The 22,879-nt window shown below is 30.8% G+C and overlaps 4 protein-coding genes across 11 annotated transcripts; 2 read left to right on the forward strand and 2 right to left on the reverse strand.

Moving 5' to 3' along the window:
* The first annotated feature begins 3,868 nt into the window (after positions 1–3,868).
* Positions 3,869–7,198, forward strand: LOC126925007 (reticulon-4-interacting protein 1 homolog, mitochondrial-like). Of its 3 annotated transcripts, none has more exons than XM_050740087.1 (9): positions 3,869–4,036; positions 4,614–4,830; positions 5,017–5,257; positions 5,339–5,484; positions 5,612–5,761; positions 5,832–6,121; positions 6,450–6,635; positions 6,707–6,884; positions 6,954–7,198. In XM_050740087.1, exons 2-9 carry the CDS (start codon positions 4,783–4,785, stop codon positions 7,155–7,157), a joined length of 1,443 nt encoding a protein of 480 aa, XP_050596044.1. In that variant the 5' UTR covers positions 3,869–4,036; positions 4,614–4,782; the 3' UTR covers positions 7,158–7,198. The 3 variants fall into 3 exon arrangements, with proteins under 3 accessions (XP_050596044.1, XP_050596047.1, XP_050596046.1); XM_050740090.1 differs by having other exon boundaries at positions 3,883–4,036; positions 4,750–4,830; XM_050740089.1 differs by having other exon boundaries at positions 3,890–4,036; positions 4,725–4,830.
* LOC126925009 (flap endonuclease 1) lies at positions 7,014–10,051 on the reverse strand. Of its 3 annotated transcripts, XM_050740096.1 has the most exons (9): positions 9,836–10,051; positions 9,637–9,739; positions 9,399–9,565; positions 8,636–8,745; positions 8,377–8,580; positions 8,064–8,282; positions 7,802–7,984; positions 7,643–7,729; positions 7,014–7,137 (listed from the first exon to the last, which is right to left on the reverse strand). In XM_050740096.1, exons 1-8 carry the CDS (start codon positions 9,915–9,917, stop codon positions 7,652–7,654), a joined length of 1,146 nt encoding a protein of 381 aa, XP_050596053.1. In that variant the 5' UTR covers positions 9,918–10,051; the 3' UTR covers positions 7,014–7,137; positions 7,643–7,651. The 3 variants fall into 3 exon arrangements, with proteins under 3 accessions (XP_050596053.1, XP_050596054.1, XP_050596052.1); XM_050740097.1 differs by lacking the exon at positions 7,014–7,137 and having other exon boundaries at positions 7,347–7,729; positions 9,637–9,685; XM_050740095.1 differs by lacking the exon at positions 7,014–7,137 and having other exon boundaries at positions 7,347–7,729; positions 9,836–10,050.
* A 318-nt stretch (positions 10,052–10,369) lies between these two features.
* On the forward strand, positions 10,370–13,903 carry LOC126925003 (probable ATP-dependent RNA helicase DDX27). Its single transcript, XM_050740077.1, has 13 exons — positions 10,370–10,624; positions 10,707–10,895; positions 10,998–11,088; positions 11,152–11,297; positions 11,401–11,706; positions 11,801–11,928; positions 12,015–12,212; positions 12,303–12,447; positions 12,552–12,733; positions 12,814–13,145; positions 13,248–13,493; positions 13,574–13,655; positions 13,766–13,903. Exons 1-13 carry the CDS (start codon positions 10,538–10,540, stop codon positions 13,857–13,859), a joined length of 2,226 nt encoding a protein of 741 aa, XP_050596034.1. The 5' UTR covers positions 10,370–10,537; the 3' UTR covers positions 13,860–13,903.
* Positions 13,860–22,391, reverse strand: LOC126924999 (sister chromatid cohesion protein PDS5 homolog B). Of its 4 annotated transcripts, none has more exons than XM_050740071.1 (17): positions 22,098–22,391; positions 21,221–21,372; positions 20,929–21,123; positions 20,625–20,815; positions 20,333–20,540; positions 19,727–20,233; positions 19,354–19,652; positions 18,916–19,258; positions 18,739–18,843; positions 18,225–18,644; positions 17,780–18,142; positions 17,428–17,659; positions 17,062–17,309; positions 16,695–16,991; positions 16,509–16,544; positions 16,291–16,341; positions 13,860–16,232 (listed from the first exon to the last, which is right to left on the reverse strand). In XM_050740071.1, the coding sequence occupies exons 2-17, from the start codon at positions 21,299–21,301 to the stop codon at positions 16,176–16,178; spliced, it is 3,633 nt and encodes a 1,210-aa protein (XP_050596028.1). In that variant the 5' UTR covers positions 21,302–21,372; positions 22,098–22,391; the 3' UTR covers positions 13,860–16,175. The 4 variants fall into 4 exon arrangements, with proteins under 4 accessions (XP_050596028.1, XP_050596027.1, XP_050596030.1 ...); XM_050740070.1 differs by having other exon boundaries at positions 17,413–17,659; XM_050740073.1 differs by lacking the exon at positions 16,509–16,544.
* Positions 22,392–22,879: the final 488 nt, after the last annotated feature.

A 22,879-nucleotide genomic window follows, 5' to 3' on the forward strand; every position in this document is an offset into this window, starting at 1 on the left:
ATATCGCCAGAACCGTATCCCGCGTCTAAAATATACAAAGCGTATATTCTATACGTAACAAGGAAATATCCTATACGTACATATTCGTATCGTCTTCCGCGAACAAAGAAAATATATCGCTTTCATTTTTCATTCGAAGCCGAGCTGCGATCGACTCGCCGATAAAAAGATCCGAGAAACACCAGCTGCTGGATGGGAAACGCTGGCGTGACAAATTTTTAATTGGATTCGATCGCTTCGCTGATTTTTAAATAAATAAACCCAAGTATCGCGTCTACGAAGAGGAAAACGTAATTTGCGTTAAAAATCTGTCAACGAACGCGTCGGAAACTCGCATCTACGACGCGTTCCTCGAGAGTATTCTGCACCGACACTGGCGCCCCTTCCCAAATGGTCACTTTACTCCCACTGTAAGCTCCATGTCCCCGGAGAACTGGAAACTTTCTACCCAGCATGTACGTATCGGCGTGTCGTCAGCTTTTTGGCAGTGGCGCGATACCTCGTCAGCCCCTTTGTCACCCCGAAAGTCGTCGCTAGGCTGAATGCACTCGACCGCGAAACAGTGTGCGTATAATAAACCTCGTGTACGTGTGCAACACGCGCGCTACCCGACGCCATTGCTTCGCGTATCGCACAATAGACCTCGTGCACATTTACACCATCGCTTTCCCCCGTCTCTTCGACATCCACGAGTTTGGTCTCCGTCTTCCGCCACCTCTCCAATGTCCCTTTCCCTTGGTTCCTTCCCGTACCGTGCTCTTCCGTCGCGTTATTCACCGTTCCCCGTCTCTTTCCGTTCCAAGCTATCCGATCCTCCTCGTTGGAAATACCTTTCTTTCTTCTCTCTATCTTGCCTGGTTCGTCGACTTCGTTACTCTTGATTTCTGTATCTCATAAGGTCTACCTTTGCTCGGCGACTTCGTCACGAGACCTTCCTTTATCGCGAATTCGCAAATCTCACGCCCTGTTTCGCGGCACTGTCTTTCTTTCGCAGTCACCGCTTCGATCGCCGTTTCCTTTTCTCAGTTTGCCTGCACGGTTCTTCTTCCCCGATGCACCCTTTTGTCCGCGATCTTTCTCTTTCTTCCCCTTCCTTCCTTTCCCTTTTACTAATCTCTTGTTCCTTTCTCTCGTGGATCTTCTTTCTTTTCTCTTTCTCTCTCTCTCTCTCTCTCTCTCTTTCTTTGCTACGCTGATCTCCTTGTAAAATGTTCCACTTTGGCGAAAATTACTTCCGGCGAAGTCGATTTCACGGAGTTTTCGTTCTCTTGATACCGTTTCTTTCGAAGCCTTTCTGGACCGAGACGCTGGTTCGAATATACGCGTGTGGTGTCTGGAGATTCCCTGTTATAAGATCTCTCGCTTCTGAGATTTCCCTTTCCCCGGCACGCTCTGGGGGTTTCTCTTTTCCGAAACGTTTCTGCCTACGGAATTTTCTGATCCGTAGCTTTCGAAAATTCGCACTTTTTCAAATTTGCCCAGTTTCAGACCACTCCCGTCGGAAATTCTTGCGCCATCTGGCAAATTTGTTTATTCTAATCTCGCGCATCGGAAATTTCCATTTGCGAAACTTTTATTTATACATTCTCTCGTCCCAGGATTCTTTCTTATTCCCAGAATTCGAGGAGTCGCAATACCGAAACCCTCGTTCCGCAAAATCCGCGCTTCCCCAAGCGTACTCTCGTTACTCCTTCGCCAAAGTCACCCCTTCCTACCGCGACCTCCCCTTCTAGTTCCGCAACATCCGGCCGTTTGCAACAACTCCACCCTCGGATCGCCACGTTTGGCCGAAACTTTCGTCGGCGAAAAAGTGCCGCGAGATTTCCCACTTCCGGGACCTTGCCGTTCCCCCTCCCCAGCGTGCAGACACAGTGACACCCGGCCGTAAAAGGGTGAACCGATTCCTGGAAGCAGGCCAAGGAGGCAGGAAGCGACGTGCGAGAGAAACGTGGCCCGTGTCGAGGCCGGGACGCTCGTCTCTCTCCTTCTCTCTTCCTCTCTTTCTCTCATTTTCTCTCTGTTCTTAGCATGTGAAACACCTCGAAGAACGGCGGTCGCGAGCGAAACCGCGCGCCAACCTCCGAAGCAGCGACGCGTAACAGAGAGTGATCCTGACGCGAGTTTACGACTGGCCGTGGACAACTGTTCCCGGGCGCAGCTGTTTCGCAAATACGATGCAATTTTCGCGGTTACCACCGGTAGGCCTTCGACGACCAACCTTCGGCGTCGCGGCCGATGATCGACGCTCGTCAACGAGCAAATACGGGCTTCGCTCGCTGAAACTCGAAGCCGCGCGACCTCTAAAATCGCACGAACGGTTTTTTAAAAGTACGCCAGTTATTCCTACGATTTACCTTTCTCGATTTACTTAGATTTGTTTAAAATAACGCGATAGCCAGTTACCATCGTATCGCACACAAATGTGATATGTTTTCGATGATAATCGACGATACTGAAGATTTTCGCGAAATGCTATTACCTTTCTAAACAGCTATTCCTGTCTGAGAATTTATGAAAATTGATTTAGTCTTATATTTGGATATAGATTGCGGAAGAACATCGACGGAGCGAAGGTAGTCAAGTTAGCGCTTGAATAAAAAGAAAAGCGACCATTTCAGAAACATTATTCTACCAGAAATTTATTATTATCTCCGTAATCGACAAAACGTCGAAGAAGAAATTTTAAATAATTCCAAAATTCGATGAATGAAAATCGTGATAATCGATAGAAATGTGTGTAACGAGAATAGATTTTAAAATTGCGGAAAAATCTCGACATCCCTAGTTAGTCGCGCCAGCAAAATGGTACTCTGCCGCAATTTTCGTAGATAATCGCGGAGGAATTCGATGCACTTGCCGCAACTGCCGGCGATAATCCCCGACAAGAAGCGGCGTCGACGGTCCTACTTGGACGGTTCGACGAGTTTCAGTAGCCGGCCACCGTGATATCCCGTAAAAGGATAGGTTGCTGGCTGGAAAGCGGCCAGGACTCATTCAGAAGGACGTGCCTGGACGGCTACCAACTTGCTAATGTGCCACGAGCCTTGAACTCACCGTGTGAAACACACGTAGAACGCGTAGCTACATGTCGAAAACGATCTTTGGAAACGTTCGAGAAGCCGCTCCTTCCGGCCGATCGAACAATTTCGCACGATTCAATCAGCATTTTACAATGCGTAATATAATATTTGAATATCAACGTGTTCGGTATTTGTGCATATATATGAACACATTGTTGAGATAAAAAGACATAAAACATTTTTCTTGCTTAATTGTTAATTTTTTCATACGAAAAATAAGAAAGATTCAAAGGGACGAAGAGATTGCGTAATTATGCGAATAACCATTACAGGGAAATAAAACGCATAGAAAAAAAGTAAAATAAAGAAAAAATAGAAAAATATACAAATATAGCTATAATTGGTGAAAGTATATTTTTAGTCTTTCGATTAACGTTCTTTTTATACGAGCAGTATTAAATTACAAATCTGCTTTTTAGTATCTTTTAAAATATCTAGTTTCCTATACAGTTAGAGTAATGATTACTTTTTACATTCCAACCGGGATTATATAAATTCTGTACAAACAATTCTATACAAAACTAAAATATTGCCATCTAATGAACAATTTAAAAATGCTTTAAAAACACACGTAACCACTTTACCAGCCGCAGCTTAATCCATACCACCGACCTGTGCCATTGACTATACAGGACAGTGGCAGCACAGTGGCCTACCGTACTAACCGTTAATCTTACCGCAATTCAACTTTATCAATGAACGATGAAACACGATTATATCGATAACTATACTGATAATATTATCGACTGAACTTTGATCTAAAATTTACTGATCGATAAAGTGTGTCACTTTAAAGATATTTAAAATATCTATGCGCTCATGATCTGTGTCAGAAGTAACAAGTAATTGCGTGAACACATATGATACGTACTGATCGTACGATCGTTGTTCTTTCAACAACCATAAAAAAATGTATTGTGAAAAATATGCAAATTAATAACTGAAATTTTAACAAGGTATGATATACGCACACATATACGATATAATTGTATAACATATTCGAATTGTTTCTCTTTAAAAGTCAAGTTTATAATCTGTAAAATGCATTATATAAAATCAAAACACAAGTAATTTCCTTACAAACAAATATTTGACGCTTTAGAAAATTGTGTCAAAACATTAATGTTACACAATCAACAAGTATAAATAAATCTTTTATCAGGAACATACTTGTATATATGAATACCAGAATTTTCGTTTTAAAATAATCTTTGTTTACTGCTTTACTTTTTATCCTGTTGACAAAAATAAAACCATTTTTTCGCTAGCATTAAGCACTCTTGTGCTTTTATCTCACGTGACAAAATTTCATAACAATCATCATACGAGTTATATCACACAGAAAACAAATGAATTTGCGTTAAATTTATGCGACTCGAGTTAACCTATCTCGTTCAACAGCAAACGGCGTTTCATCAAATGTTATCATTCCTTATAAAATCCCTTTCCAGGTCGCCTCATGATTGAGGCGACGACGTTTACATAATGCATAACGTAGTGATTTAAAAATCATAATTTCCAATGTTTTCGCAGTCACACTTTGAAGCAGAAACTTAGTATCTATTTTGAGTTATACGAAATGTGTTAATCGTTTATTTATATAACTGCTGTGCTGCATCTTCGGCTAACCGGTCATTGTAACAGTGTGCAATATAAAATGATTTATTAGATCTGAACTGTCAAACCAATTGTTTACAAAATCATGGATGAAATTTGGTTTCATCTATCGAATCAGGTCGAGACACTTCAGGTAATTGTAATTTTTCATAAAAATTATCAGCTATTTTATCTTCCTTTTTCTCTTAATTTATAAATAAAATAAAAGATATATCACTATCGATTATTTGTCATATCTGTTTCCAAATAAATGAAATATAATTGACGTTCGGCTCTTCATCTTCGATATTATATGTTAAATTTTTTATTTGGGGAGAAGATTCAAACATCGTTATTTGCACAACAAGGACAACAATGGGTCATAACGTGGTTGACTCAAGCACGTCAAATTTTTTACAAATTATATGAGAACCAAACGATGCAAAATGTCAAAGACATTGTACAACATATACTTATTTGGATTGAAAATGCTTGGGAACAATTACAACATCGATACTATAATACACATTTTAATGTCAGAGTACTTTACGGACAAATAGAAAGCTTATATACTAACGGAGGTAGCAAAATAAATTTTAACGTTTCATTATTTAATATTAATATTAATTGGGAAAAAAATGAAAATATAATTCTTCTTCTAGCGTCCAAAAGGGAACTTGCATTTTGTCTGACAGGTTTAGTTGTTGGTACTTTACTTGGTTATTATGCTGGAGTTAATTGGGGACACGTATCTCATCATATGCATCATATAAAAGCTATAATATGTCACCATTACATTGGTATCGAGGTATTATATTAAGTTACATTGATGTGTAAAAAAATAAATAATCTTAAGTTAATGCGACTAAATAATGTAGGTATATAACTGAAGCAATATTACTGAAACAAATATATTTTTATTATAAACAATATAGGGTGTGTCCATGATAGATGATGCTGAAATGCCTATGATCGAAAGATCTAACGAATTATTAGTACAAGTTAAAGCAGCTTCTGTTAATGTTGTTGATACAAAAATTTGTTATGGTTATTCCAAAATTTACAGAAGACTCCTCAATTCTGGTGTAAGTAAATTAAAATGCTCCATTTTATCGTATTACTTATATTTAAAAAATGTTATTTATTCATTTTCAGAAACACAAAGAACTCCCAGTAACATTGGGCAGAGATTGTACTGGAATAGTGATAGGTATAGGACAAAGTGTTATTAATTTTGACATTGGAGATGAAGTGCTCTTAGCTGTACCTTCGTGGGCTCCTGGTACAATGGCAGAATACATAGTTGTCCCAGAAACTCAAGTAGTTAAACGACCGAAACTTTTTACCTTTGAAGCATCTGCAAGTCTCCCCTACAATGGATGTTTAGCCTGGGATGCTTTAGTTAATAGATCTGCAATCCAGGAAGGCAATGCGAAAGGAAAACGGTATAAATAATTACAGTAGGACCCCCTATAAAGCGAGATATATTTCCGTGTTATACGGACTTCGCGTTATAAGAATCTAAGACTATAAATAAATTTATAGTCTTTTTTTAATATGAAAAATAATATACGTTCCACAATACACACTGTAAACAACCCCTCCTTATCGCTCAACAGTTAATGCAAAAATATCAGAAATGAGTCATTTTCGTTATATAGAGACAGTGGTACTATTTTTAGTCCGCGTTATAAGGGGTCCGACTGTGGATAAACAAATAGTTTTATTATTATATGTATATAGAAGTTACTTTTTAAACTAAATATCCTATAGAGTACTTATATATGGTGGAAATACACCTGTTGGTTGTATTTTAACTCAATTAGTTAAGCTATGGGGTGGACATGTAGTTACAATGTGTAAACAGAATGCAATTCCTGTATCAAAAGCTTTAGGTGCAGATGATGTTATACCATTAGACGATTCAGATATAGAAAAAGAGTTACAATTACATGATAAGTATGTTCAATATAACAATTACTTAACAATATATTAAATTTACTTGTGTTAAGCGATCAATAAATTTTTAGATTTGATACTATATTTTATACTGGGGGTCAACCAATTAATGAACGTATACTAAAGCAGCACTTAGCATCTTATGGCTTTTATGTCTCTACAGTTCCCGAACAATTAACGTCTGACTCATTAGGTCTTGTATTTGGAAGCATATTTGCTGGATGTGTACGAATAAAGTTACTAATACAGGTAAATGAAATTATATGTGTAGTATTTTTCTATTGTGCAATTTGATTTCAAATTTGATATTTATTCTAGTACGTACTTGGATTTAATATGCATCAATGGAAAGAAGGTTCAAAAATTAACGCAACATACTTACAAGCGTTATGCGATTTAGTTGATGCTGATCAATTACAGATGGTCGTAGACAGGGTGTATGGACCTCATAATATTGAACAAGCATTGTATCATATATTAGATCCCAATGCTATCGGCAGTACTATAATAACATTTCAGTGACAATTGATTATTATATGTATAAAAGTTTTCAGTTATATAAATATCGCAGTTTCTTTTATTAATACATACTATAAACAACATCCCTATCTCCTATCACTGCCAAATACCGTCCAACATTAAAATAATCTCTATACACCTAACAAAACTGTACAATAAATACACATGGTGCAAAAACCAAGACTGAATAAATATTGTAATAAAATTTACTTTATATACGTAATTACATAATTTATATAGTTCCAAATTGTAATTTACTAGAATACATAAATGAAAAGGAATTATGTAACAAGGTGTACAAGTTAAGCCATAAATATTGGACGATGTATGTAAAATGAAAAATATTACTTGAATGTCTATAATTTATTTTATGAAATAAATATGAAACTATCTAAATGCATTCGGAATTATTTATAATGACTTTATATATTGAATATTATAAATGATTCAGTATATAGCACTCATAAAAATTAAAAAAGCATGAGTACTTTGAACAATTATTTTGGCTGCCTTGCACGTAGTTTTCCTGTTGTTCCTTTCTTATATTTTTTAGCAGCTCCCTTTGTGTCTTCTGCCTATTTTAAAATATGATAAATTTAGTAGATTAAAAAAAAAGTGTAATCTTAAAAACCGTTATTTATATTTACTTTACGCTTTGGAGGATTTGGATTTGGTAATACTTTAAAGAATGTATCTAGCCTTCCTTGAGTGGAAGTATTTCGTGCTTTATATAATTTTTTTGCACCATTCCTTACTCTTTCCTCGTTAAATTGCTTATCGCCACATAGATATTTTACTAACCCTTCTTCATCTGGTTCTGTCCATTTCATCTTAGGTAAAAATTAAAATGCTTATAAATATTTCCAATCATTTACAAATGTTATATTACACATAGAATGGTATACTTACATCAATTGTTTCAGGATCCGTTACTTCAGGTTCTTGAAATAATAATCGAGCTTCTTTATAATTCCAGTCTTCAGGAATGGAAAACTTCTTAGTATCCAAGTTTTCTACAATTTTTTCAAGTGACCCATGTGTTTTAATTAACTCTATAGCTCTTTTTGGTCCAATTCCTTTAATGCTACTTGTATAATCACAACCTAACATTATACAAAGATCAATGAACTGTAAATAAGCAGAAATAACAAGTTATTAATGGTCAGAAAATAAATATTTTTATTTATATCTTATATATAATAAAAGTATCAATCTTACATACTTCATTATGATTTAATCCAAGCTCTTCTAATACTTTATCAAAATGAAATTCCTGTACAGGCATCTTTCTTGCTTCGCTAAACGTTAATCGCCTGAGTAAAATATTGCATCCAAAAGTAAGTGCATCCATATCTTCTGTAGCGGTTGCAAAGACCTTACCAGCCTTTACCAAAGCAGCACATTGAGCTTCCGCTTCACATGGAGCCTATAAAATCAATATATGTATTACAGTAAAATTTATAGCGCCTTGTTTTACCTACATCAATGTAAGGAATGCCCATTAATTGCAATAACTGTTTAGTTTCTAGTGCATGCTCTTTTGTAACTTTTACTAATCTTCTGTTAAATTTCTCTATATCCTTTGCGTTTCCTACAAAATGACAAAAGATTTTAATATGATATATAAATTGATGCAATTATCATGTATAAGTATGTTGCAGGTAAATATGTATGTTACAGTATGTATACATTGATGATACAATTCAAAACTGTGACCTAAAAAGACCCTGATTATAAGAAGTCATTATACGTGAAAAAATAAGTTGATAGAACATAATAAAATTTTTTCATATAACGCTTTGTTTCCGAGAAAGTCAAGCTTGAAATTTTGAATTTTTCCGTTTTTGAATTTAAAGGAATATGTCCCATTTACAAAAAAATAAAGTTTAAACATGTTTAGTAAACAACTGGTCCAGTGCATACACGTGATACATTTTTAAATCTACTGTTCTCAAAAGCAAAGCTATATTTTTGTTCTATTTTTAAGTGCAGTTTGACTCCTGTTCAACCCGAAATTAGTCTAAGTATACTTGTCAAATTTTCAAACTTGATTTCAAAACTTTCTCAGAAAGAAAGCATTATATGAAAAAATTTATTGTATATTTTCGACTTAGATTTTAATTTAGAATCACCTCCCATCCAACTGTACTGTGATAACTGACGGTTACCAGACATTCTATATAATAAATCAAATGAAGAAAAACAAATCATTTTTAAATGAAATAATCTAATATTTAGAAATACCAGCTTCCTCTGCTGCTTGTAACAACTTTTGTGTTTCGTCTCTTCTTTCAGCACGTTTTGCTAATTCTCCACCTTTTAGGTCTGGTGGTTTTCCGTCAAATACGTATACAGGCTTTATTCCTTGCTCTACTAAACGTATTGTTCGATAAAATGTACCCATTAAATGACTATAATATAACAAATATTTAAAGTAATACAAAATATGTATTCATATGTAATTATTTGTCAAAATATATACCTTGTTGTTTCACCATGTACAGATGTAAGCTGAGCTCCATCGCTCCGTACTGCAATCAGAAATTGATATAAACACATAGACGCATCTATGGCTACTTTACGACCTAGAATGGAAAGTGAAAATGTAAAATATTCCTTTTATAATTAATTTTGATAATTAAATGATTCAAAATTTTTAATTATCCTGATTATCTACATACCAAAATAATGCTTTAATTCTTGTTCTTTAATAGCACTTGGCGCTATATCTGCTATTAATTTTGATAAACCTAAAATACCCATGGTAGTATCACTCAATCATTCAATTACTCGCGTTAAAGTTAGTCCAATAATGTGTGAAAAGTGGAATAAAAAAAAAACGCATAACATAAGAAGTTGCGCGCCAATATTACGCTGTAATGACGCTGTAATAGGAATAAGCATGCTGTTCATCCAATGTTGAGAAAATTAAAGTTACTAGAACTGAAGTTACTAATAGCTACTAATACCTCTGCTAATACAAATTATTTGATACTCAAATTTATCCTATTATTATATGATATTTCAATATCTCATATTTTATACATCTTTTTATGTTGAGTATAAGAGTTAAAATGAAATCATAAAATTGCGTATATTCAACAAATTGAATTCATATGTTATTAGTGTATATTTGAAATTAAGATGCTAATTTAATGAATAATAAGTTATACATATTATACGTATTTTGTTATAATTTGTTTATGATATTATTAGTGGAAATTCATTATTATTAAACTACAATTTTCTAATTTGTATATATATATATATATATATATATATATAGATGTTACTACATACTTACATATCTGCAGTAGATATTCCACGTGGTTAAAATATTAGGAATTGTACATGGTTTGTAATATGTGTATTTGTTGTTGAAAATGGATACCAATTGTGATTTAATAAAAACAATTGAAGATGATCAGGAAGTGCCAAATTTCTCTGAAGATTCTGATGTCGAAGATGATGTAAGACATAATTTAACAAATTATGTTATGTTTACTGTATGATTCTTATTTTGGAAAAATAAAAATTTCCGGATTAATGTAGTTTCAGCCTAGGAAACAAAAGAAAAAGGAAAATAAAGACTTCGATAACAATTTTCAATTTGTAAATGATATTTCCGATTACAATAAAGACACATGGAATGACTTAAACAAGTATATTAAACGAAAAGCTAAGACAAAACTTGATGATAAAATTAAAAGAATTAGAAGAGGATCCGAATCTAAAATACAAGTACATATATATATATAACTTTGATGTTATTTCTCTTTAGATATTTAGTTGTTTCAATTACATATACAATAATTATGTTACATTTATATATTTTTCCTTCAGAATGAAATAGATAACGAATCCAATATAGACTTATCTGAAATTAAAAAAGAAGATGATGAACTATCTTTATCAGAAGATGAGCTTAGAAAAGGTAACAATATTTTTTACTTTATAATGTAAACTTGATTAAAGAAATGTAAATGTTTTATTTTAGATATATTTAAAACTAAAGAAAAGAAAAGTAAAAAGAAAGTGGTTGTTAAAGAAAATGATGAAGAAACAATTAACTTTGAGGAATATACAAATATAGAAACTCATGCAACATTTTACCAAATGAATTTGTCGCGTCCTTTATTAAAGGTATTGTATATCAATATATTATGTTACATAGATTTTAAGTTGATATTATATTAATATATATATTAATTATCAAATACTAATTCATAATACATATTCTTTAAAGGCTATAACAGCCATGAATTTTGTGCATCCAACACCTATACAAGCTGCTACCATTCCTGTTGCATTACTGGGTCGTGATATATGTGGTTGTGCTGCTACAGGTACTGGTAAAACTGCAGCTTATATGTTACCAACACTAGAAAGATTATTATATAGGCCATTAGATGGTCCTTCTATTTCTCGTGTTCTTGTACTTGTTCCAACAAGAGAACTTGGTGTGCAAGTGTATCAAGTTACAAAACAGTTATCTCAATTTACAACAATTGAAGTAGGATTATCTGTTGGTGGTTTAGATGTGAAAGTTCAAGTATGTTGATATATTGTGAGAACCTTAAATATTAGTAAATGAACACTATACTAATAAATAATCCTTTATTAATTTACTACTATTTCAAAATTAGGAGGCTGTATTAAGAAAGAATCCAGATATAGTAATAGCTACTCCAGGAAGATTAATTGATCATTTAAGAAATACGCCATCGTTTTCATTAGACAGCATTGAAGTGCTTATATTAGATGAGGCAGATAGGTAAATGAAAAAAGAATATTTGCTTTATATTCCTTTTATTAATTTATAATTGGAAGATTATATACATATACTTTTTTATTTATAAGGATGTTAGATGAATACTTTGCAGAACAGATGAAGTACATAGTAAAACAATGTTCAAGAAGCAGACAAACAATTTTATTCTCAGCTACTATGACTGAAGAAGTGAAAGATTTGGCCGCTGTATCTTTAGATAAACCAGTTAAAGTTTTTGTAGATAGTAATCAAGATGTTGCTTTTAATTTACGCCAAGAATTTATTCGGTAAAATTATATCTTATGCAATTGATCGATCATTTTTATGTTCTTGTTTAATGTATGTATATATTCATTTTTTATATATTTTTAATATAGGATACGAAAAGAAAGAGAAGGAGATCGTGAAGCAATTTTGGCAGCCCTAATTTGTAGAACCTTTCATGATCATGTCATGGTCTTTGTGCAAACAAAAAAACAAGCTCATAGATTACACATTTTATTAGGATTATTAGGCATCAAGGTATTTAAAATATAATTTATTCTAATAAATATTAAAGTATATTGAAGTTTGTAGTGAAAAGTAAAAGATAATCTTTTAAATCATTATTATATATAATTTGATAGGTAGGAGAACTTCATGGTAATCTCACACAACCACAACGTCTAGAAAATTTAACAAAATTTAAAAATGAAGAAATAGATATTTTATTAGCAACAGATGTTGCTGCAAGAGGTTTAGATATTAGTGGGGTAAAAACTGTAATTAATTTCGTAATGCCAGTTACCATGCAACATTACATTCATAGGTATCAATATTTAATTTGATTGTAAATTTTTACAAGTACCCAATATAAAAAAATTAATTGCTTTATTATTTATTTGTTAGAGTTGGGAGAACAGCCAGAGCTGGTCGTGTTGGAGTGTCAGTATCACTAGCTGGAGAACAAGAACGTTCTTTGGTTAAAGAAATTATTAAAAATGCAAAAAATCCAGTAAAGAATCGAATAATACTTCCTGATATAATTGACAAATATTCTAAAAAATTACAGTCTCTTGAAACTGATGTAAACAAAATTTTAGAAGAAGAACGAAATGAAAGGGAATTAGCTAAGATAGAAAATCAAGCAAATCGAGCAGAAAAATTATTAAAAAATGAAAGTAATAAAGGCGCTCAAAGAACTTGGTTCCAAACTCAGAAAGAAAGAAAAGAAGAGAAAGGTAATTTTCAATCCATTAATTTTTGTATTTGAAATTGTAGCTATTCAAAATTTCACATGGAATACATGTACACATTATTAAAACAATTTATATGATTTTTAGAAAAATTATCATTGACTGAAAAACAAAACACAAATAAAGAGAAGAAACAAAATAGAGAGCCATCAAACATAATTGAAGAAAAGAAAAAGAAATCTAAAGAACCTAAACAGGAAACAGCGGAGGATAGAGCCAAAAGAGAATTAGAAAAAATTGCAGCATACCAAGCGAGACTAGCTAAGAAAAAGAACAAACAAAATAAAATTCGGACAGTTGTAGAGAATGATAAATTTTCATCTAATAGAAAAAGTAAGTTCTAGTAAATTATTCATTTTAATTATGAAAGATTGGATTTTATTCTTTTTTCTATAATTTCAATTCGATTTCAGCATCACTAAAACGGCCAAAATCTTCATTTGCTGCTGACTTAACAAATACAAGCAAGAAAGCTGTGAAAAAAATGCGTTACGAGTAAGTATATTTTATTAAACTAAGGTAAAATAAAATATTACATATTATTATATTATTTTTAAGAACATACATAATAATGCTTTTATAAGTAACTATTTTGTTTATTTTAGGGCAAATGTTAAAAAGAATCAAAGTAAAAGAAAAAATGCAAAAAGTTTAAACATAGGAAAAAAGGGTAGTAGATCAAATTTTAAAAGACGTTAATTTTGATATTTGTAACTATATCTTATTAAATACATACCATTTTACTTAATTTGTTTTATTATAGAACCGTTACAATGCGTCACTTATGTCTCACAGATTGACAGATGAATAGCACTGATTAATTGGTTTTTTTCATCAGAATATGTATATTTTGTAGTCTATAACCTGTTTGAAAAAATTGCAGTACTATGCAATTAAATACTTATAGAAACAAATGTTCGATAATAATACTATAAGATAAAATATAGTATAATCCAAAACAATTTGAACTTATAAATTATTTCAAGAAATATCAAATTAAATTTCATAAAGCTGAAACAGTAACAATGCACTGCTGATGTCTTATGAACAATGCTTTGTACATATATGAAAAATAAAGAATGACCTTTATGAATGTTTAAAAAATTAAAAATTGCAAGATTTGCATTGTACTGTAATTTCAGTGAAGAGGTAATAGGTATGTGTTAATTCTATAATGTTTATATAATAAGATCAAACACTCATCATCATTCACAGCCTCATACACAATTCTCATTCTCATCTTAATGTTTAATACAATTTAGTGCTTAATACTAAGAATTCTAATGATGACAAAGGAAATTTTATAAAACCTAGGCCCATTTTAAATTATTTTAATGCTATTCAAATTTGTATCCAATTTCCTAATTTTTTAATAACAAAAAGGTGTGAGATTATTTATTTTTAACTCTAAATATTAAGTAAATTCTATAGAATTTTACACTTAATCTATATTTATTCAAAAGTTTCATTTATTTCTGTTTACCGTAATTATGAAATAAAATATATTTTTAAATGAATACATTATGCTTAAAGCAATTGGTAATATGTAAAATTACTATTATATAAATATTTATAAATGCAATGAATGTTTTTCAACATCTTATAAAATACGAAATAAAAATATAAGTATTTAAACCATTCAAAGTATGTATACAATTCCTCGAGATATCGGAATAATACTTTTACTATATTGTTTGTACAAATATATGTTCTGGATACAAATTTGAATTAAAGTGATACGAAAGTAAGTTTATAATACATATACAATAATGACAGTGATGGAAGAATAACTGTCACGTTCGATGATGATAAATTTCAATCGATTATTGAATTAGTGGTGCATTGTCGATACTTTTGTATAACAAAAATTTTTACGTTTATTTTTTATATTAATGCGCACTATCCGTCGAAGATATTTATATGTATACATTTATTAGATACTATTGAAGTATTTATAAGGACACCTTGTCTGAAATAAATTAATAGTTAGTGGCCGTGCGCTAACCAAATCTCATTTAAATTAATTTTTGTATTAAAATATAAACAGATAATTTTATGAGAAAATACATATTTTCTCAGGAAATAATGATTATCAAAATTGTCATTCTTTCAATAAAATAATTATAGCATTAAGGCAATAATATTAATTATAATATAATATAATAATAATGATAATCAGATTAATAGAATCAAACAACTTTGGATCACAAAGCCAATTGACACACACCCTTTTGTTTAGTACATGATGTTCACAGAAATCCAACAACGTTATGTTGTTCTCTTCTGCGTGTAAAGATTTAATGAAGTGTATTATTTCGATGTATTTCATGTAATAAATGTGGCTTTCGATTACTTTTTTCTGAAAACTACAATTAAGTTTGATGATATCATGTAAGGATTTTACTATTTGGAATAGTTGTTACAAAAATTTTGTATACAATCTCATTAATCTATGAAGAAAAATGCACATGAAATAGTATATATAAACATTTGTATTCGTCAATGCAAAAGTGAACAATACAACAATTGTCAGATATTTCACAAGAAAGAAAGGGAAATATTTTCGAAGACTTATGTAAAAAAGATGGTGGTTAAACAGTTATTAATTATACAAAGGATTGTATTTTTTATCAATGAATGTGCCATTGCTTTTTTTAACGTGTAGAGAAATTAAAACCAAACCAAGTTCATGTTTTTTTTTTTTTTACAGTTGAAAGAAAAATATTTTCCATATGATCAGCTAGTAAATTTTTAATTTCCTTATGAATGCGATGTAACTTCACGAAGTTTCTTGACTTGTAAGCTTATATGTATCAATTATTTGACGTTAATGTATCATTATCTTAACATCTTACTGTCTAGACATACGCGAACGACAGGTTTATTAATTGTTGTACATAATCAAAATATTCTGTTTTCTAATTTGTAAAGTATTTTTAGATTCTTTAATTCTTATGATCATCACGGTCTTTCCCCTATTCCTAACATCCCTCTGAATACAGTTCATTCACTTAATTATTTATTTACTTTGTCTGATTCTCTTAATGCCCTCTTTGCTGGTGGTTCTTCAATCTGAAAAATCATATCTTTACTATATATCAAATTACAATTATAAATATGTTTTTCTTACTTCTTCCTCTAAACCAGGTAATTGAATTCTAGTTTCTGATGCTTCCGCTGGCTGTAAGTAAATATAATATATTAAATATAATACATACATTTTATATTTTTAAAATATGAAGTATAATATACTATATAATATAATATACTATATAGTATAATATACTATATAATATACTACAAAAGAGAAATAGATGTTGAATATAAATGTATTATAAATAATTTTACCTGCGCATCAATACATTCCACTTCTCCAATTTGCAGCTTGAAATTACATATACTCATAGACTTTTTAAGACTATTATTTAGATACATATATCGTTCATATAAAAATTACACGTAATGTATATATAAGAATTTATCTAAATCATACTTTGTCTAAAATTATCCTATACATTATTTTGGTTGTCTTACCCTTGCATCAGTTTCGTTCGGCCCAATGCCCACTTCCTTCTGTTGTTTGGACTTTGCCCTACGTTGTGGTCTTTCACTGACAGAATGTGTATTATGAAGAGAACCCTTTCCTTTAGGACTCGACATGTTTATCTGCATTTCAGCAGGTAAGTAATTCCTAGTGTTAGTCAACAATTCATCCGCTCGTTTGAAGTACATGGTGGGAATTCGTGTTTCACTTGGAAATTCTTTCATATCGAAATTTGTCGTTTTTGTATATATCACATTCATAGCCAAATCGCAAACAGCCCACAATTTCTGCAAGTACATAGTAAATATAAGCTGTTTATATCTGATTCATAAATAATAAATAATTTGTTATAATTACATAATTCATGTTATTATCCTCAGGTTTTAAAGCATCCTTATGACTCTTCATTCGTTCTATGAGATTTTTATAAAAACCATAACAATAATATTCATTTTTCGTTATAAGGGGTTCTAATATAAACCACAAACATTGTTGTATCACTTTCAACTGATTAACCATCAAATGACTTGTAAATTCAGGATCATGTGCAAGAATAGGGACTGCAAATACTAGCATATAATCAGGAAGAATGTGAGGCAGTTGACCTGTAATAACAATTGAATAAAATATTTTATATTTATCTTTTTCTAATAATACGTGTTTAATAATAAAAGAATAATATTAAACAATATTTCGATAATGCCTTACTATTTAGTTTCTTACCCATGGCCCGTTCCACTGTACCCAATGACAATGTCTTAACATAATCTCTCCTTTTATTTATATCAGTTTGCATATAAGTTTTTAAAACACATTTTAATCTTTTGTCCTGTTCTTTGCCAGCAAGTGCATAATAACCCATAAAGTCTAGTGGCAAACACTTATTTGGAATTCCTCTTCCAAGTCCTTTATGTAATTTGCTACCAAAAGCTTCCCTCACTTGTGGAACTTCATCCTATGAAAAAAATACATTTTCACAATATTTTTAATCAATTTTCTTTTTCTATTTACATACAAATATGCAAAATTTATTTTAAAAAAATAAATCAATAAATCATAGTTTGGAGAAACGTACCACCATGAGCTGAGATAAATTATAGAATTGTTCTGCTGTAAATTGATCACCAACACCTTTTTGTTCGCAAATCTTCAGCATTGAACAACCAGCTTGTAAGCGCAACCAACTCATTTCTGCTTTACTTAAACGACCCTGCTGCAAAAGATCTCCTTTGTTCACTACAAATGCATTCAGCATTCTAAACGTTTTTTGTGCAGAGAGCACATCAGTCTTCAATCCTAGTAACCAGCGTGCCATGCACTTCAATCCTTCTAATCTACAACGTGTTTCTTCAGGTAATTGATCTTCCCTGCACCAGTCTCCCTCAATGGTATCAGCAGTTTGTTCACTGCTTTCTTTCACTAATAACTCCTTGACTATCTATAAATTCAGCACACTTAATTTGAACTAAATCACATTATCATAATTTTTAAATAGTAATATAATATTTAGCAGAACTTACCTTCCTAGACACCATATTTTTTATTTGTACTTGATACTTTTCTGGTAAATTATAAGCTATGTGACCTAATGTAACTATAGATGTTCGATAATATTCTGAAGTTGGTGTAAGGCTATTTTTAATTCTTTCAATAATTTCAGGGAAAATAGTATCATGAATATTGGTCATATTAACAAATAAACACCTGACAGCTTGTTTTGCTTGTTTTGGTGTTCCTGTTTCTGCGAAATTTTTACATATTGGAACCATAAGGTTCATAATATCCGGTGCAACATCACATAAAGGTTTATATTTCCCTAAAAATGTGAAAATCGAAAGAACCAACGGTGCTACCATTTCATCTTCCAATTCCAAAAGATGGACAAGTTGCATCAAAATATCATTATGAAGAAAATGTGGACCAAATACAAATGAAAGCATCTAGAAGAAAAACATTTTATATACATATAAAAATGAATTAGTAACATAAAAAGCGAAGATCATATGCCTTTGTACAATAAAATTATAGACATACCACGAGTAACCTCAAACCCTTTTCACCTGCGTTGTTCGGATTAAGTCCAACTTCTTCTATTACATTGCCACCTTTTAAACAATCTAATACATATCCAATTAAGACCTGTTAAAACATAATTGATATAAAGATATGAATACAAAGACATGCAAAAATATAGCCACGTGTATTACTTACCCTAATTGCTTCTTCATCAATCATTACAGAACTTACTCTTTCCAATAGCATTTTTATTGTGTTGTAATACAAATTCGTCATGACAGGTTGACCCAATTTTTTAAGAACCATACTTATTGTATCTGCACACTCTTTACAAGAAACATTTGGTTGAACTATTGTTTCCATACCTTGTAATAAAGCCGAATCTTTTCTCATGTGAGCACTGAACTTTTGTATAAATTCTTGAACTTTCATAGGATCTGGTAAAAAGCGAGATATCTGATGAATCTTAGCTACAAGTTCAACCATTGCGTCTGGCTTTTTTACAATTTCTAACCATTCAACCACTGCTCTTCGTACACTGAAATATAAAATTTTACATAAAAGTACAAAATGAATATATATAACATAATAATAAAAAAAAAAAATAAATAAATTAGGAAAGAGTGTACTTACGCAAGCTGATGCTTTTGTAATTCTACAAATGCTTTAGATGCATGATCATCAATTGTACCTAATAAATGATACAATTTTTTCATTCTTTCACCAGCTGGTAGTTGGTAAGGTACTAAACAAGTGTTTAGTAATCTTTCTACTAGTAATCTATCTTCCATTCCTGCCATATAATAACCATGTAATATTTTATCTTTTATCCAAGTAACAGCCTTTTTCGTAGCTTGCGGTACATCCGCATCATTCAAATGTTTCTTATATATCATTGCTAATCCTGCCATTGCTTCTTTCCTGATTTTAAACTGAAAATTGAAACAAATATTAATATTTTTTTCACATTCATAGTTTACATATTTTCATGTAAAAAATAACATACCTTTTTATCTAATGTTCTTTCTTTAACAAATTCTAACAAATCTTCACTGTCTGATACCACTTCGAAATCCCTTCTAGCAGTGGTCACTATAGCCATAACAACTTCATATCGTACACTTTCATCTGCATCATGTTGTCTTAACTTTAACGTATCAGTAATATCTTTTCTCAGTTCAGGATGGTTTAATAAAAAATGCATTGAATACTGCACACATTTGATACGAATTGATACACTGATGTCATTAAATCTTCCTAAAAATGCACGCCACAATTGTGTGTGTTGCACAGCTAACTGAGATCCTTTCTCAGAAAACATTCTTGCTAATAATGCTACAGCACCCAATCTTTCAGATTCAGAGGAAGATTTTAGTTTACATTCTAATTGTGGTAGGACGGACAGCAAGACGCTTGGACATATGTGATTTAACTCATAAATTAAATCATACACTTTCTTGCAAATTTGTAAGCTCTTCTCCTCTTTGCCCAAGATCAATACATGGTTAAAGAACTATGAATTTTAAAATATAAAAAGATTTAGTATTATTAACTTTTACCTTCTTGTGTTATAGATTTACAAACAAAAAAGTGTTTCTTTTATTCTACTCACTGCTTGAATGTATGGTTCTAATGTATCACTACATTTAATCACCAGTTCTTTCGCAAGTAAATATGCATTCTTCTTTTGTGTTTTGTTTGGTTCTACAATGTTCATAAGTATGATATCTAGAAGTTCATTGCTAACAATGTCAGATTCTGTAATAAGTGGACATAATACATCTAACATAAAGCTTTTGACTTTCCCAGAATGTTCATCGCTGAAATCATTAGAATTACAAGCAATTAATTAACTATTCATTTATATATTGTATTTATATACTGTATAATCATGTTAAACATACTTTACTATCCTAAACATAAGAGAAAAAAGTGCGCAAAAGATTTCTTGGCAGTCCTCTAATTCAAAACACATATTAAATGATTTCACATATGCTAAATTTTCCAGAAGATAAAAATATCTTTTAAAAGCGGGATCTTTTGGATCTTTTAGTCCAGCTAGTTGTTTAATCAGAAACAAGAATATTGTTTTAACCTATAACAGATAAGGGTATTAATTTATTATTAAATCCTTAAATTCCCAATAAGAATTAGAAACATTTATATAAAATATTCTATGAAACGTTATAATTAACTAACTTATATTACCTGCTCTGCATCTTTATATGGAGCTTCTGGAGCATAAACCCTCAAAACATCAGCAATACAACATGCAATCAAAAGTTGTACATCTTTACTCTGATGCATTAAAAAATGTTCTTCTGCCAAATGTAAAGCAAGTGGTATATATTGTTGATACATTCCTTCATCTTGACCCATTGCTTGTAATGTATGAGCTAATGTCTATTTGATAAATTTTGATGTCAGTTATCTTTAACTGTTTTATCTACTGTCTCTCTTTATATTTTATATAAGATATAAATTATTTTATCAGATATACCTTTAATCTTCTAATAAGTTCATCTGGACCCAGATCTTCTGTAACAGATCTGCACCCTTGCGGGTAAACTATTTCCGACATGTTTACTAAATGATTTAACCAAATATGAGAAACTTTATATCCTTAAAATAATCTAGAACACCGTCCAAATTCTGAAATATTATATGCCTCATTAGTTATTGTTCTGCCTTAAAACATTATTTTTAATGATTTAAGCAATAAAGTCATTTTATTAAAATAAAACAATGTTTGTTACAACTATACGATGCAACTCTTCCAACTTCACATATATTTTGATATTTTATAATATAATTTATAATTCTATGTACATAATGATTTATTGTAATAATTTACAATATAATAATGATTTTTGTATAATGCTTAATCAATTATATAACTGAATAAGAAAATATAAAGTATATAGTGTTAAAATGATAAAAATAAACATAAAATCAACACATTAAAAAAGATTAAATGAATAATAAAAATAAAAATAAACATGAATATTTATGTTATTATCAAACTAATAGCTTTTATCCTTACATGCCATTATAGTTGTGATATCAACACAAATAGTAAGTAGAAGCTTCTACATACGTACAACAAATACAAATCATATAGCAAAAGTATGACTTAAATAAATTAATAAAAAGATAATATAACATGCTAATATATGTTTACTTATATAAAATATAATACTAGTACTTTAAAACAAATTATAATGGAACATCATAGGTTATGTCTATGATTTGTGCATAAATATAAGAAAACAATGTAAACAGTAATACTATTTAGCACACTTATAAAGCTAAAGAATTTCAAAATATATTATTACACAAATGATGTTGGATATTACATCCATTAGAGAATGTATTACCTCAAGATATGCATAGGCACCACAAGGCCTGTGACACTCAAAATATCAATAAAGCAAATATATGTGATGGATACACGGCACTATTTTAGTTTTTGGAGTTCACACACTTTCACGTTGTAATTATTACTAAGTGCGAATATATCGCGTTCGACGTAACTTCCTGAATTTTTTGTAAATATCTGGCATGGTAAAACGATCAAAATGTCAGCAAAACTGTAGCAAAATCGTTTTCATAAACGGTTAAGCGTGTCAAAGGACGCGACAGCGCATTCGATTACTTGAAGTCATCCACATTTAACTTTATTGGAGAATACTTCAGATCCAAGTAGTTAAACAACACTAACATAAAAGCACTGAAGGGAATGTAACAGTAATGCTATTGGTTAGAATATACGAAAAAACATACTGCACCAATAGTGTAATGTTCTGTTATGTATATCTGGACGAAGTTAGTCCATGAAGAATTTTAATGAAAACAACATTTAAGTATATGCAATTTGCGGTAGAATTTAGAACAAATAATATGTACAGTTAAAAATTTGTAAATAACCAGATAATACATATCATAAAAATAAAAATACAGATTAAATTTTTTAAATATATAATTTATTAATAATTTAATTGTATAAATGATTATAATCTGATAACGAATAAGATTAATTTTTGGAATTAATTATGGAAATTGTCTAATTTTTTAAATATAAATTAATATAAAATTTATTAGTATGTAATATTATTTATATATAAAGTGAATTTCATTAAAAGAACATATTTACTAATGC

The sequence above is a fragment of the Bombus affinis genome, chromosome 15 (genome assembly GCF_024516045.1).
Source record: "Bombus affinis isolate iyBomAffi1 chromosome 15, iyBomAffi1.2, whole genome shotgun sequence".
Classification (NCBI taxonomy): domain Eukaryota; kingdom Metazoa; phylum Arthropoda; class Insecta; order Hymenoptera; family Apidae; genus Bombus; species Bombus affinis.